Here is a 16,929-nt window from a genome sequence, read left to right on the forward strand (position 1 = left end):
TTTTAGGGGGTGTGTCATGAACTTGTTTAGCGATACAACTGCAGTCGGAGTTCCTTGATCCTGATCTGGATCCACATCAGTCAGATCCATTTCTACATTCACACTGTACGTCACAAGGCTCACTTCAGATTTCTGTGGCTTGGTTTCTTCACATTACAGATGAAATGTTCCCTCCGTTAGACTCCCGTTGTCTGTCGCCGCAGCACAAGGCAGACGAAACGCCGCGTCCTCACCGTTTAGACTGATGCACATCCGGCGGTCTTTAGCGTCGCATATGAAGCTAAGAAACCAGTTTTATCTCTCGTTAGTGACACATATGGCTCCGAATCACATCTAATACATGGAAGTTCTCCACGGTGGCAAGGAGGGCGGGGATTCCATCGCTGCCATGGTCTGACCACCCCAACACGACCGTCGGGCCAGTTTACAGCTGGGGCGTCCAACTCTGGTCCTGCAGGCTTTCCATGTATCTCTGCTCCAACACACCTGACTCACTCGCTGTACACAACTTCATTGGTGTTGGATCCATTTAATGGAAGCCATGTGTGTTGGAGCAGGGAAACATGGAGACCCAGCAGGACTTAGGACCCCCCTGGTTTACAGATGCATACGCCTGTCATTCTGATAAACTGGGCTTTAGGAGGCCGTGATGGTCGCGCTGGTTCTACGCTCCAACGTGGCGTGAAGTCCGGTTGCTCCGCCCTCTCTCTCTGATTGGTTTGGGATTGGAGGAATGTGACGCGACCGACTTATTGACGTGTGTCGCAGTCTGGCGTACAGTTGTGCTCATATTTATTCATCCCCGTTCATTAAAGAAGGAAAAAAAAAAAAAGCAGCTGCCTGTAAAATAAGCTGAAATTGACTAAAGTAATAATAAATAAAAAATTTATGAAAATTATTACATTATTTTCTAATTCTGGTTCAATAGTAATTTTTAAAAAAAAAAAAAACATAAGATAATTTATTACATCTTACATCACTCAAAGTAATGTTTAGTTGAACAATCCTTTAATGTTTCCGCTCCAGTCAGGTGTTTTCTGTTCCTCTCAGTCAGACTTCTGCACCTGTTGACAGGTATTTTGTCCCACTGTTCAACAGAAAAGTCTCTAATTTTCAGGACCAATTGTTTTGGGTTTTTTTGTTTTTTTTATTTTATTTTTTCAAGTCAATATAATGAAAAAAGTGTCTTATATTACTAAATTATATTTTTGCACATTTTTAGTTATTGTTCCTTTTTCCAGTCTCCAGTAATTTGAGTGACTGTTGTAATGAAAGGAGATGAATACATACGAGCACAACTGTAGGTGTTATAAACATGTAGTTACATGACTCGCGTCCCAATCCAAGCTTAAAACGCGCCGCTCTGTCCCGACTCTCATCACAACAAGCAGATCTGGGTCAGATGTGGACAGAAATAGTCAGATTTGGGTCGCCCCAGTTTGGCGGTTGCCATGTGTGACTGGTAAAGTGGACTTGTACTGGTGGAGGTAAAGGACTAACGTTAGTGTGTAAACGCCACGTGTTCGTCGTGACATGGCGGCAGTGCTGTGTGCTCTGACATTTCCAGTCTGATCCCAGTAACTCCGATGTGTTTATCTGCATGTTGAGGCTTAAACGGCATCTTTGCACTTCGCCGATGGCTGCTGCTTCTCATCCGGCTGAATGTAACTTCAGAAGCATTCCTGTTTGTTTCCCGCGCTGACGTGCATTTAGGAGCGGGTGCGCCTGCCGTCGCCCTGGTAACCAGTGGCGATGCGTGTCGTGTGGAGAAATAAAGACGCCAGCACGTACTTTCTACAATCTTTAATGAGCTTTTCCAGTTTGTGCTGCTACTTGTTAGCCTGACGTCAGATTATGCGTACAGAATATGTTTTAAGTCATGGAATCAGGAAGCTCATACATTAAAACCTTTATAAAATGCAAAATAAAGACATTTCTCTGCTTGTGCTTGAGGCTGGTTTGACATACAACACAAAGTATCCTTCATGCTCAAACGGAGCAAATGGGAATGTTTATCAGCGGCTGGATGCGTCGGGCAGCGGCACGCCGACCCGCCTGCGTCGGACATGTTCAGCAGCTGGTGACGTGAAAATCTTTTACAGTGTGGTGTTCCAGTTTTCAAGGATGACAGCATGAGGATGACAGCATGGCCGTGGCGGGAGGCACCGTCTCCCGCACAAAGCCCTCTGTGCCCCGCTGGTGACGCCGCCGACACACACACACACACACAATGTGGTCCTGTTTGGCTTGGCACATGGACACGAGAGGAGGAATGTTGCTGGAGGTTAGGAGCGATCGGCGTTGCCGCAGCCGCGCCTTCTGGGAGGCGAGGTTTTGTTTCAGTCCAGTCTTAAACAAAAGGTGCAAATCCCGCGTGTACGTAGCACCTCACGCGTTCATCACGCTTCTCAGGACTAACTCGTCTTTCCTCTATCAGAAATCCCCTCCTACTTTCCTACACATCTAAAAGGAAGAACTGGGACACAACCTCTAAACTGTTCTTTTAAAATCCTACATTTCCGTCTCCGTCATTTCACCTCCTCCCATCTGCCTAAATCCACCCGACGCGCCTCCTTTCCTTTCCTGCATCACTTTCTAGTCCCATCCAAGCAACCCGCCTTCCTACTTCCCATGTAACCCTCTTCACAAAACCACCTCCGCAATCCTCACACTTCTGAAGATACGCCAGCTTATTTACATAAAAATATAAAGTATAAGTCCAGCACATAAATAATTATAATAAGGTTATAAGAATAACATTAAGAAAACAAGACGAGGAGAAGAGTGAGCTGCACACCCTGAGATGAAAACAAGAGGAAGAGATCCCTTCAGGCACCCTGACCCAGGACGATGCGGTAGCTTCATGGCCGACACACTTCCACAAATAGCTCCTCTTTTTGTTTCTCACTTCAACATGCTGCTGAAATAAGTGCTAAAGTCGCCGGGAGCAGCTCGAGGAAATGATTCGAGTAAACGTGCGTGTGGCACGAGGAACAACAAGGCCAGGAATGTCACCGTTTGCGACACGTTAAGACAGAAAGGCTGTTAATGGCGGGGAGACAGGGGTCATCCAGAGCTCAGCTCTCCGTGGCGCTCCAGGAAGTGGAAAGCTGCTGTTAAAGGAATGAAACGGAGCACGACTTGGACACCTGCCTCCTGAAGAGGACATGTTGGCACTTCCTCATCGCAGAGATGCTTCTCACACGTTTCCACTGAGGAACACGCGGCGCGACAGAAGAATGCAGGGGAATCACACACACTTCCTACCTTAAGGCAAAGATTTAAGGAGTATTGCACAGATTTGCCTACAAGTACTACACCTAGCCTTCATCATCAGTACGGGGACGACTTGTTAAACACCTCAGGTTAAAGTTGCTGCATCAGCAGATCATAAAAACGTAGCTATTGTCTTTGGCTTGAGTGGTCCACGTTGCATCGGGTCATTAGCAGATTAGAAGCGCAGCTTGAGTGGCGGCTGGCGGACAGAAGGTTTTCTGGAAGCTTAAAATAATTTAAAACTCAGAGCTGGCTTTTCTCAGAAGTCGCCGTCTCCAGCGGCGGGCGTCTCTTCGTCCAGACGAAACCTTTTTGGATGCGAGTGGCTGCTTTCCAGGAAGTTCTCCTTGTCCTCGTGGTCTTCCAGCGGCGCCGCCCACTTGGTGCCGCAGCTCCTTTCGCGGGAGGTGCGAACGGCGACGGGCTCGGGGCTCAGGCAGAGCTGCTGCTGCCACAGCCAGGGGTGGCTCATGCACTCTGCAGCGCTGGGCCGGTCTCTGAGGTGGGAGCACAACATGGCTGCAGGTTAGTAAACCTTCTGCTGCAGGCCGTCACAATTCATCATCCTTTTACATCACAGTCACCTCTACATGTCGGTCAGTACGCCCCCCCCCCCCCCCCCCCCCAACATAAACAACCTGCCATCATTTCAGTCACTTTGTTGTCGGCAGCGTTCGTCCCGTTTAGCTGCAACTATTTCAACTTTAAACAACCGGGGGACAAATAACTGATCAGCGGCGTCTGGAAGTAAACAAACCCAGTAAAGACGTGAATAATAAATAAATGAATAAAAATAAATTAAGATTTTCATGAAAAAAAATCTTCATAAACAGCTAATTCGAATTAATTAAAGCAATTGCCCAGGCCTAGTTCCGAGTTGTTTAATCCTCTTTTACCGCTTATATAGGAACTATTTTACGTTTTATACCAAACAACTGCTGTCAGGCTGCAGCGCGTTTCTCTCATCCACCTGTTAAAAGACGGCTGATCTGAACCAGCTGGTTAACGCGTTGCTATGGTAACGCCCCGTAACGGAGGGACGTTACAGTGTTTAACTGGCCGAACTATGTATAGGAAAATAATGCAGCCAGTTGTCACTGACAATGGTATAAACTATGTTTAGGTGAACTTCCACAACCTACTGCAGTTATTCTACATTGACCTGCAGCCGGAGCCGACTGAGACTGGCCGCCTGGGAGTGCTTTAGGACGGGAGAGGCTCCCGCTGCTCCTTCCTTACAGTAACTGCAGGACAATATGTGCCTTCAAGTCAGTCGCCAAAACACCAGAAAAGTCTCTAATAATTCCAGTAAAAGCTGCTAGATTTGTCGCTTTTAACAAAAAAAGTCACCAGATTTAGTGAGAAAGTCTCCAAGTTGGCAACAGTGTCTGAATGAAAGCAAAGCGGCTGTGGGAGGAGTTTACAGCACAGCGCTGCAACGCCAGAGACGCTCGATTAGCAGCTGAAGACAGCAGGAGAGGAAACTGCAGAGAGGAAAATAATCACACCCTTTTATTTTTATCATCGTTGGAAACTCAGATCGTAGTTTAGATTAAAATCCACTTTATTGCCCAGCTCTAACAGCTACTGTCGTCAGTAACCCTTTAAACTGCTATAATATATATTATTGAGGAACTGCAGAAATAAACTTGTTGAACTCTCTTCAACGTGGTTTGGGTAAATAACTGCGTCGAGTTTTGACCGTTTCATTGTTGTCGTTAACCATCAGCAGAAACGTTTGCTAGAAAACATCGATTCTTCTTGTTTTCTGAAGGAAATAAAAATGCAGACTTTTTTCTCTTTTGCTTTGTGGGAAGATTCCAGGCGGGGAAACGGTGAGAAATGCTGATGTGTGCTCCATGAGACAGGAAGTCAGAGGCAGGTGTGAAGGAGGGACAAATCCTCCGCAGAGACCACACTCTCAAAAATAGAGGTACAAGATAAGGACATTTCTGTACCTATAGGTACATTTTAAAGAAATGTTCTCTCAAAAGTACAATACTGGTCTTTAAGAGACCAGAAGCACCTTCAGAGTACGAAAAAGGGTTCAAAGTGACAAAGTACAAATTTGTACCATTTCAACCATAAGGGTACCTGCAGCATTGAAAAATGTGATGTTAATGGCTGTAATGTTACAAACTAGAGCAGAGTTGAGTGATGACAGTAGTACTACTTAACAGTCATTTACTACACCAGATAATGAAGGTCAGATGCTGCAAACTAAGTGTATGGCTGGTCAGTATTTTGAGTTTTTGAAGATTATTTCTAGATTAAAGATAAGATAATATTGCTAAGTGGAATGGACCAGGCCTAATCCTGTGGAAACCATAAAAAAAACATAACTTGATAAGGTGAAGTTGAACTTGATAAGGTACAAAAATAGACCAGAACTGAAGGGTACAGAAATGTCTCTCTAAAGAGTACACCCCCAGCGACAAGCATTTGTACCTTTTTAGGTACAAGCTGGTACCTCTATTTTTGAGTGTGCAGACCTCCAGACTACTGAGGCGGTGTGGGAACATCTGGACGGGGAACGGTACGACCGGAACAGAGATGAGCTTTGGAAAGTAGATCTGAAGTATCGTTAAAACTCATTAAAAACAATAAAAACTTCAGATAAAATAAAAACAAGCCATCTAAGAGGGACAACACTCGGGAAAGACGAGTTTCCACACGGCTCTCTGGTGGGAACTCGTCTCAGGCTGCAGGCTGACTCGCCAACCTCTCATTTCAACACGGCGTGCTGCGTCTCCTGGCAACCAGCTGTTTGTACTTTCAGCTGGAGCCCCACGGCGCCAGCGGCGCCGGCTTTACTCACTCGGGAGCTTTGACCAGCAGCTTGCGGATGAAGTCCACGGCCAGCTCGGACACCCTGGAGAAGGCCTCCCTGCTGTAGTCCACATTAACCTGCGACACGTTCAGATACGTTTCCTGCTTGTCGTCCCCAACGAACGGAGACTCGCCCGTCACCAGCATGTAGGCTATGACCCCCACGCTCCTGGAAAACACACACGTCACACACCGTCTGCAACAGCACGAGTAGTCATGGCAACCTTGACTCAGTTCTGTTTTTATTCACAGTTTATCTGTTTTAGGATGATTATTAGTTAGAAACTGCCAATCATCTCTGATTTCCTTCTGCAAAACATTTCAAAGTTCACACAGAAGCAGAAATCTGACAAACACTTTGGTTCGGTGTTCTCGTCTAACTAGAACCAACTCTCATCTGCAGCCGGACCCGGTGGAACCGAAGCCAAGCCGGTGTCGTGGCGTGTTTTAGTGAATGATGCATGTTTGGATCTGAAAGAGCTTCAGGCTGGGGGGTAGAGGGGTCTGCAGGATGGACTCACCACAAGTCGGTCGCTGTTGTGATTGGCTCATAGTTCAGGATTTCTGGAGCTGAACATGAAAAGAAATGAAGAGTCAGCAGGAATACAACACTTAGAGCACCATGTTAACACATCCAGGTTACACACAGAACGGCGCTGCTGCAGCAGAACGCACACGGAAACATCTCACATCTATTTATGACCCGAGCTCTGCAGCATTTATTTCCATCTGAAGTCACTTCCTCAGATGGTGTGTGTGAAATGTCTGTTAAAGCCTCGAGCACATTCCTCTGACTCAGAGGCAAAAAGCAGCAGGAAACGGAGGCCTTACCCACATACTCAGGTGTGCCAACAATCTCTCGCAGCTCCCCGGTCGCGCCCAGCTTGCGTGCCAGGCCAAAGTCTACGATCTTTATGTCTCCTGGAGGAGACAGGCTGGTCAGGAGGATATTCTGAGGCTGAAAGAGGAGGGGAGGGGAGACGCAGCGTGAGCACAGAGGACAACGTCTCCGTCAAATATGGCAGAAAATACAAAGTACTGGAAAGAGATGCAAGAGAATGTCATTTCACAATATGTGATGGTGCTAAACGCTGCGATTAATGCAGCATAAAGATCCCTCAGTACTGCTACTTTCTGTAGGAGATTGGCTGAACAGTGTCTGCGTCATCACACCGTCTGCGCATCACAGCGTCAAAGTGTCTGCGCATCACAGCGTCTGCGCATCACTGCGTCTGCGCATCACTGCATCACTGCGTCTGCGCATCACTGCGTCTGCGCATCACTGCGTCTGCGCATCACTGCGTCTGCGCATCACTGCGTCTGCGCATCACAGCGTCTGCGCATCACTGCGTCTGCGCATCACAGCGTCTGCGCATCACTGCGTCTGCGCATCACAGCGTCTGCTCATCACTGCGTCTGCTCATCACAGCGTCTGCTCATCACAGCGTCTGCTCATCACAGCGTCTGCTCATCACAGCGTCTGCTCATCACAGCGTCTGCGCATCACTGCGTCTGCTCATCACTGCGTCTGCTCATCACTGCGTCTGCGCATCACTGCGTCTGCGCATCACTGCGTCTGCGCATCACTGCGTCTGCGCATCACTGCGTCTGCGCATCACTGCGTCTGCGCATCACTGCATCATCACTGCATCTGCGTGTTGTAGTTTTTGTTGATCAGTGTCATGCAGGTGGTAAAACATGTTTGACAGGGAAAGTCTGGCAGAAGAAGGGTTATTCCCTCCAAACAAACTGTTTAACTCGTCTTTGTCTGATTGATCTGGTCATTGACCCTGAATGTTGACGCGCCTTTGGCGTCTTTATGAGTCGGGTCGCGCTTCCAGCACAATGTGACGAGCAGAACTGTGTTCACTGAATGTTACATTATATGGATGAGACAAAACGAGGACAGTTCAGACATAATCAACTCAGAATGAGGTCGAATCCTTTTTTTAGTCATCAGACTGTGACAGCAGAATACACAGAACAGACTGTAATTTATTTTAATACTGTTCTGTAGTTTCCAGAATGAAGCCGGGTGGAGGTCCTGTAACTTTTTTATTTTCTCTGACTACGCCAGAGTTCCTATGTAGGATTAATTTATCAAGATTTAGTTGGAATAAAACTTTTCGTTGGTTTTTTTTTACTTTGTTTTTATATATTTTTGGTTATTATGGTGGCCATAACTTTATTAACCATATTATTATGGCGGCATCACATTATAAAGTAAATAAAAGGTAAAGACCAGAGTGGAGTTTTCATGTAATTTTACACATTTAGTGTTGAAAAGTGAACTTGTGATTAATGTAAAATTAGGATTTTTTATTGATAATCTGAGAAAATCTGAAATCAAGCAGTTCCTGTTGCTGAATAAACAATCCTGTGATGATGTTGCATCATCCAGAACAGACTGTTCAGTTTGTGTCATATGTAGGAAGTATTTCTGTTGAAATAAGATTTCATGCAGTTTGCATCATAAAGCTCTGCAGCAGCTGTAAGCAGAAGCAGATCGTGGCTTCAGGCTGCGTTACCGCCTGGAATCCCAGTTTAACTGTGTCATGGCAGGAAAGCTGCGCTTTAAGTTCACCGCTGCTCTATGAAAATATCCAGATCTGGAGGCTAAAGCGAGCAAACTCCCTCGGCTGCAGCTATATTTGTGTGACTCAAACCTTCAAGTCCAGGTGGACCAGGCTGCTCTGGTGGAGGTGGTGGACTCCCTCCAGAGTCTGCCGGATCAGACGGGTGATCTGAGCCTCTGGCAGCAGCTCCTCCGGCACACAGTGGTCAAATATCTCTCCACCCGCCGCGCTGCAGAAAGAGGAAATGGATACACACATGGTCACGCAGTGGACTAAAAACGTCCCCCATCCGGTGAGATTCTGGACAGATTCAGGACATCTGGACGCAGCAGACTTTCCATAAAGAAACAGAAACAGAACAGTATTTATGGACTGCAGGGTGGCCTGGTGGTTTCAGAGTCCTCCTCGCAGCCAGAGGGGACGTAGTTGGATTCTGGCAACGGACGAGAACCACCTCCTTCCTGTAAGACGAGCCCTAAAAGTAGGAAATGCAGATTTCTCCGTTTGACCTGCTCTGACATAAAACCGTCCAGTTTTACCAACATGTTCCTACAAATACACCCGTAAACAAGGAGCTCCTCTCTTCTGAAGCGGTTTGTATGTTAATGGCACACATGAGGGTTATTTTCCTACATAGCTTGGCACATAAAGCCAAATGTAAGAGACGTGGAGTCATGACTTCAGGGATTATAACGCACGTGGGCTTTTTAGTCAGACCAATCCTGATAAACCCGTTGAGGCGACTGGCTTTACGCTACAACAGTAAACATGCGGCTCCTTCGGACTGGACAAACAGGACTTTGCCCCCTGTGTCCAGGTGGCTGCCATGGTTAGTGTGATCAGACGGAGGAATACGAACTATTCCAGTATTAAGATGATGTCGTGATCCGTCTCATGGGCGGCGTGCAGGTTGACCACTCGTGCGTTGTTCCGGGCCATCTCCAGGACGGCCATCTCGTGGAGCACCTCCGCCCGGCAGTCGCGCCCTCGCCTCCTCTTCCGTAGGAACTTGGCGGCGAAGACTTTCCCTGTGACTTTCTCCATGCAGCGCTTGACCACAGCAAACTTGCCTCTGGAACCAGAAAATGCAGAGTTTTAGCTGAACTGAACCCAACCATGGCGTTAATGTTTGCAACAAAACCTTCAGATGATGTAAGAGACCTGGAACGCTGCCCAGACTTCATGACATGGCGGATCATAAGGTGCAAGCCCTGCGTGTTATCTAACAGCGGCATGTTTCTGACCGACTGGCGTGGCAATGACTGCGTTACAGAAAGTCTTAGATTGTCACAACACGCATTTATTGGCAGTAAAAGCTCATCATACAGCGGAGGAAGCAGAAAAGCAACAAACAGCGAGGTGTCATATGAACGGCATAGGATGGCGGTCTGTGGTGGAGGCTGACTTCCTTCACTGCGAGCAGACGGGCATTCCTGTTGCTAAGGAAACGCAGTCTTATTCCTGGTGATTTATGTCTTTAAAAGCAAACTTTAATTCCAACTTTTCAACCTGGCTTTTATCTGATATGAAGGTTATTATTTCCTGGTTGTTTAAACTTAATTAACTTGTGTTTTATCAATCATTTCCACCAAATAAACCAAACAGAAAGGAGTCGGTGCATGTTTGGCCAGCAGGTATGGTACTGTGTGTGTACATGTAAGTTTGCATTGAGTAGAGCACACACCCATGTACACACACACACACACACTAATGGGGCTAAAAGTAATGATGACAAGGATGATGGGTCAATTATCTAAAAAGAAAATGGGACAAGCAGCAGCAAACAAAAAGAAAACAGATAAATAAGAAGAAACTAAATATAATAAGGAAACAGAGTCAAGCAGCCAAAAGCCACAGGCTTGTGTAGGACATCGACCCAGTCGCACCACCCAGTCCCACCAATCCAGTCGCACCAACCCAGTCCCACCAATCCAGTCGCACCAACCCAGTCCCACCAACCCAGTCCCACCGACCCAGTCCCACCGACCCAGTCCCACCGACCCAGTCCCACCGATCCAGTCCCACCGACCCAGTCCCACCGATCCAGTCCCACCGATCCAGTCGCACCAATCCAGTCCCACCAACCCAGTCGCACCAATCCAGTCCCACCAACCCAGTCCCACCGATCCAGTCCCACCAACCCAGTCACACCAACCCAGTCACACCAATCCAGTCCCACCAATCCAGTCCCACCGACCCAGTCCCACCGATCCAGTCCCACCAACCCAGTCCCACCAATCCAGTCCCACCAACCCAGTCCCACCAACCCAGTCACACACCAAACAACAACCCAGTCTAAGTCTGTTTAAACTGGTTTCCTTTTTTATTTTACTTATTTCATCAATAGTTTATTCTGACCGACTGTGTTTCCTCAGATCCTCTCTGTGTGTGTGTGTGTGTGTGTGTGTGTGTGTGTGTGTGTGTGTGTGTGTGTGTGTGTGTGTGTGTGTGTGACAGATCATTTTTCCAGGTTTTTTCCAGCCGTTTCCATAAAGCACCTGATGGTTCTGCATAAATAAAGTCATGTGGACTAAAACAGTGGATGAGGATCAGACTGTGAAGGATAGTCGGCAGTGTGCGGCACCGACCAGAAGAAGCTAAATATTCTGTATTTTCTGTGCTCTGGTGCATCACCGTGTACCGGGACGGTGTTCAGCTGAGTGACTGGAGCAGCTGCACCGTGGACGAAGGCTACAGAATACATCTGGCCAGGTCTTCAAGGGTCACACATGCTTCAAAACAATAACATCTTTCCTCAATATTAAATTCCAAGCTGGGTAAAATACACAATACTTCCAAAAGCATCAGGACGTCTGCCTTTACACTCACACTAACTCTAAAAACATCCCGTTCTTCGTCTATCCTCTGCATTACAGCGACAACTCTTCTGGAAGGCTTCCCAACGTTTACATATTCTTCCAGAAGCGCTTTGTGTGGTCCTGATGCAGGAGGAGAAGGCCTTTTGTTCCTTTATTCAGTAGATTCAGCTTATCCAGTCAACAGAAGAGAAGATACCAGATGATGCAGTGAAGAGACACAAAACAGGCTATTTTTACCTACAACGCCACAAATGTGACAAAACCATTAACTACGTCTTTAAGAAGCGACATAAAACTAAACATCCAAACTGTAATAATCTTTATTCCAGACACATCGGTGTATATCAGCAATTCATAAGAAAAAAAAAAACATTCATATATAGACACATAGCCTATATACACACACACATAGTGATAAAAACATCCGTAGAGACAGACATTCATTCCAGTGCTTCATAAAACAGGAGAAGAACCTTCTGTCACTTCATTTTGGTTCAGTCATAACCATTACAGTTACATTTTATGACTTCCTTATACGACTCATAAATCTACACATGAAATTCCTCAGCAGAGCATGAAAGATAGGAACGTCATGCGAGACAAGCATCTGACTCGCACTCGTCCGTCTTAGAAGCAACAACAATATTCTAAAATAAAAACATGCAAATATAAAAGATTATAAACCGACAATCAAATCAGCTGTTTTGCAGATGAAAACATTTCAGCCCCTCTGTGCTGACAGCTAACACCAGACGCCGTCATTGATCTGAACATCAGAATTCAATGACTGGAAGGGGAGCGTCCCAATACTTGTGAATGTGATGTAGACACACACACACACACACACACACACACATACACAGCGGCGTGTGTGTGTGTGTGTGTGTGTGTGTGTATGTATCAGCTGGCGACTGAACGTGTTCTCATTAGTCCGACGGTGTTTTTCAGGAACATTTCTGGGATGACAATCTGTCCAGATCAGACCTGGCAACATGGGACACGTCTGAACCGAAACCAAGATAAGCCGTTCAGAACAACCAGCAGGTTGTGTTACGAAAGAAAAAGGTCAAATCCACCGCCGCGTGGAGTTTGAGCCGCAGCGATGGAAAATAAATCAATATTTCCATCCGCCGCTGCTGGCTGTGACACACATTCTTCCCTTCGTATGGATTTCTGGTTGCGAAACATCCGTGTATGAGAACGGAGGAGGCTTCCATGCTGCCGCAGAACTGATGATTTCTCTCAACAACTAAAGTACAGAAGCTGCTAAAGAAGACGGACATTTCTGTCTGCTTCCGTTAAATATGACATAAATAGGACGTTTGCTTTTTGCATCGCGCCAGCGTGATGAAGCCATTACAGCGACGTGTTTCATGACAGAAAACGGCTTGAGACGCCCCTCGAGGCCCCAGGACAACATGAGGGGCACGAAAATTTGTGGTGCAAAAATAGAGTAAAAAATTTGCTTCACGATTTTAAAATAATTTTTTTTGTTTTAAAAAAAAAAAAAATCCTTTTTTTTTTTTCAAATTAATAAAAATAATCCATTATAAATATAGATAGATATATATACTTTTTTTTTTTTTAAGTTTTTTTCATTTTTCTTGTTTTTATTGATAATTTTACTTGCTTTCTTGGACATTATAGCAGCAGAATGATGGTCTGGCTACTCTGTTGTTTTTACCTCATTGAAATGAAGAATAATGACGAGGAAAAATTAAGTTTTATACTTTTTTTTTTTTTTTTTTTTTTTTTAAATTTACAAAAATCAACAATATCGAAGAATTGTGAGAACCACAATTTAAATCGGCACCCAAAAATTAGAATAAAATCAAATCTGGACAAAAGCATGTCATCACAGAACTAATGAAAATGTTGTTTTAACTCTTAAAATGCCACTGCTGCGCCCACGCACCTTGGCTTATGTGGTCAACAGGTTCTCAGCAAGGCTGCCGTGTAACTCGGGGGGGGGTTCTGATGGAGGGCTTACGCTTGAGGTGATCTACAGAAGTTTTCTGGGAATTTACATCCCATCTAAGAGGTTTACAATCCAGCTGCAACATGTAGTGTTTATCCAGAGACTCTATATGGTAACTCCACTATAACACCATTATTTATCATGAAATCTTTTTTTCCTAACATGTTGTTAAGAGAGCTCTGTTTTGACCTGGAAATTGTGATGAAGCCACTTCCTGCTAAACTTTCCACCAATCATAAAGCTTAGCTTGATGATCAGCAAGGAAAAATAATGGTTCTCTATGGCTAAATAGAGCAATAAGCAATAAGATGAGATGATTTGATACCAAAACCATCTGAGTTATGTTTGTAATAAACTGTCTTTTATGGTTTTTTATGCTTCTGTATCAGTTGATACATTCATTTCACATAATTTTAGTCTGATGAAAAATGTCTGGCTGAGAGTTTTAAGGGTTAACAGACTGATGATATTGTTGGTGCAACATATGTCGTGTCAGTCAGAGACATCCCTTCAATCTACAGCAACATCATTGTGTTGTTTAAAAGCAGTTTGGTGTTGCTTCTCCACGTCGGGAGATGTATTCAGAGGCTAAATAAATAAATGAAACATCCTCATTATGAACATTTAGTAAAAATCCAAACAACAATGCTGCTGGGCAGAAGAGAGGAGAGCTTCAACATTTAAAAGCCTTTTAATTAAAAAGGCTAGAATCATTAGGAATATTTTAAATGATTCATTTTATTAGGTGTCTTTTAAATGTTGAAGCTCTTTCATTGCCTGAACTTACATTTATAATCCCCTCTTCTGTCCATGAGCACCAGTGGTTTGAGCGATACCTGCAGAGCACCTGTCATTTCTCCCTCCAACCCTCTCTTGTGTTCTGTACCATGAATGTGATTCATCATCCAGCGAGATGCTGCATTACCAGCAAGTCGTCTCGTGTTTTACGCTGTAAAAAGTCGCCTTGCAGACTTAAAACAAGTTGCACAGACTGGCACAGACTGGCATCCAATTTCATTACAGTCACTGCCGTTACCAGTTTCCACAAACTACCCAGGAACTGCAGCCAAAATAAACAGCAACAAAGACCTTTCCTTCCTACCATCAAGGTCTCTACTCCATCACTTAAATGTGTTGTACCGTCAACGAAAACGGCTTCAATCTCAGGATCAGTGTGTGTGTTGAAATGTTTCATCTCGCAGCTTCCTGCAAATAAGAAGTTCTTCTTTCAGTATGAGGAGGATTCCTTCCTCCTGCTCAAAGACCTGGGGAGCCGCAGGACTTTAAACACACCTTGGTTTTCTCAGCATATGATCTGCAGCCGTCACACACACACACAGCCCAACAAGACAAACACAATAAAAAGTGTGTGTTTACAAGTTACAAAGTCCAAAAGCTGTCAACATCAACTAATGCACTGAAATAACTCCTATAAACACATCTTAGTTCTGTAAAACACATAAAACTTCCTTTCCATAAAACCAGTGTGTTATCTCTCATGTGAAGCTGTTTACATACCAATAAAACCAGTTTACCGACCCAGTGTGATTTCACATTCAGCCATAAGCTCACTGGTAAATGTGTATTCCAGTGCAGAGCAGAACTGGGCCACTATTAAAGCTCCCAGCGCTTAAACTGGTCTCCTCACAAAGATAAACATCGCTGAACCAGTGTTACTCACCTTCCCAGTTCTCCGGTCACTTCGTACACACTCTCCACCGGCTCCGAGCTCATCAGCGTCTGGATGTCCCCCAGAAGCCCCGCGGGGAGCCCGCTGCGACTGTCCAGCCGCCTCCGGGACATCTTTCTCTCCCGTCGCTACTGGTTCTTCTGCCAGCCAGCCGGCTGAGAGCGGAGCGCTGAAGAGGAGAACTAGCCTGTTAGCAGTTAGCGGCTAACAGCTAGCATCATCATACTAAATCCCAGCGACTCCGGCTGGCAGCTAGCCGCTAAGTTAGCTCCGCAATGTAGCAGGTTTAAAGTAAGTTAAACCGGTTTATCCTCACATAAAACAGATCTAAAAAACAAAACTCTACGCTAACTAGTGATTCCAATGATAATCTCATCCGAGAAGTTGCTGCGAGCTGCAATAACTTAACTTTCCTAGTGAATCAGAAGCTTCTGCGATCATTTCTACGTCCCTCTGACAGTGGACACGTCACTCTGCGGCGCATGCGCACAGATGCTACTGGAAACCCGTCTGTTAAGATGAGGAATTCAGTTATTTCCACGTTTCTGTTTCTGACTCATCGCTTCTCCTGAAGATCTGCTTTGCCGATCCCTCTTCTACATTCTTTGATTATCAGATGTTTGTTTTTATTACTTTATGCGAAGAGACAGAAACTAACAATTACCGAAGAGTATTAGGGCCTCTGAATTAAAAAAAACAAAACAACAAAACATTAATTCTGAGAAAAAAAGTCAGAATTCTGAGATTAAAATCAGAATTCTGAGAAAAATGTAAGAATTCTGATTTAAATGTCAGAATTCTTACTTTAATCTCAGAAGTTTGACTACAAGTTAAGACTACAAGTTTTACACCTGGGTTTTCAGTAGCTGAGTTCCCATTTCATTCTTTCGCAGAATGAAAGCAACATTTGTCAGTTTTGACAAAAACAACTGCAATTTGCAGTCTCTCCATTGAGCTGTGTATAGTGTGTAAGCCTTAGTTCAGAATTGTCAGAATTGCTGCTTATGCAAGGTACGTGGCTACTCAGAATTCTGACTTTAATCTCTGAGATTAGAGTCAAAATTCACAGATTTTTTTTTTTTTTTTTTTATTCAGTGGCCCTAATACTCTTCGGTAAAGAATTACCTGTATTTGTGTATTTTTTATTGGGGGCGTAATTGCAACAACAGTTAAAGGTGTTCATATGCAGCAACACATTTCTGTAATGAAGACTGTGTCTTCAGGCTTAGATGTAAAAACTAAGCCAGGATTCCTGTCTGTTTTCACACAGGTTTAACTGTTTTGTTTTGTTTTACGTTATAAGTAAAAACTCTGGATTTACTGACTTTTGAGACGTAGAATCAAATCATGAGAAACACAGTTGTGGGATTGAGATTAAATGCTCTAAAAGGAAATTAAACTGGTTTAACTCATTTTTCACATATTAGATATTAAATAGGACTTATGGATTCTCATATTTTATAACCTGCTATACCTGCTATAATTTAAACTTAAAATGATTTCTATTGTGGTAATTTCCATTATCTGTTTTTTTTTTTTTTTCCTGACAGAAGTGAGTTTAGTCATGAAATGTGAGATGTAAATTTGTCTGTGGCACACTCAGCTTTGTGGGAACCACAGCAGCATTTTACATATAGTAACATCACAGATGTCTGAGGTGGAAGAACAGCTCTTTAACTGAATGGTCATGTATGGAGAAAATGTGCATCCTCTTTAAATTCTAAGGTTTTACATGTCAGGATCATGTCGTCATCAGCAGGT

The 16,929-nt window shown here is 44.5% G+C and overlaps 1 protein-coding gene across 1 annotated transcript; it reads right to left on the reverse strand.

Moving 5' to 3' along the window:
• Positions 1-3,517: 3,517 nt before the first annotated feature.
• On the reverse strand, positions 3,518-15,576 carry stk17b (serine/threonine kinase 17b (apoptosis-inducing)). The gene is made up of 7 exons (XM_079254389.1): positions 15,160-15,576; positions 9,541-9,753; positions 8,772-8,910; positions 6,937-7,063; positions 6,627-6,675; positions 6,095-6,274; positions 3,518-3,773 (listed from the first exon to the last, which is right to left on the reverse strand). The coding sequence occupies exons 1-7, from the start codon at positions 15,279-15,281 to the stop codon at positions 3,536-3,538; spliced, it is 1,068 nt and encodes a 355-aa protein (XP_079110515.1). The 5' UTR covers positions 15,282-15,576; the 3' UTR covers positions 3,518-3,535.
• Positions 15,577-16,929: the final 1,353 nt, after the last annotated feature.

Source organism: Telmatherina bonti (genome assembly GCF_933228915.1).
Source record: "Telmatherina bonti genome assembly, chromosome: 15".
Classification (NCBI taxonomy): Eukaryota; Metazoa; Chordata; class Actinopteri; order Atheriniformes; family Telmatherinidae; genus Telmatherina; species Telmatherina bonti.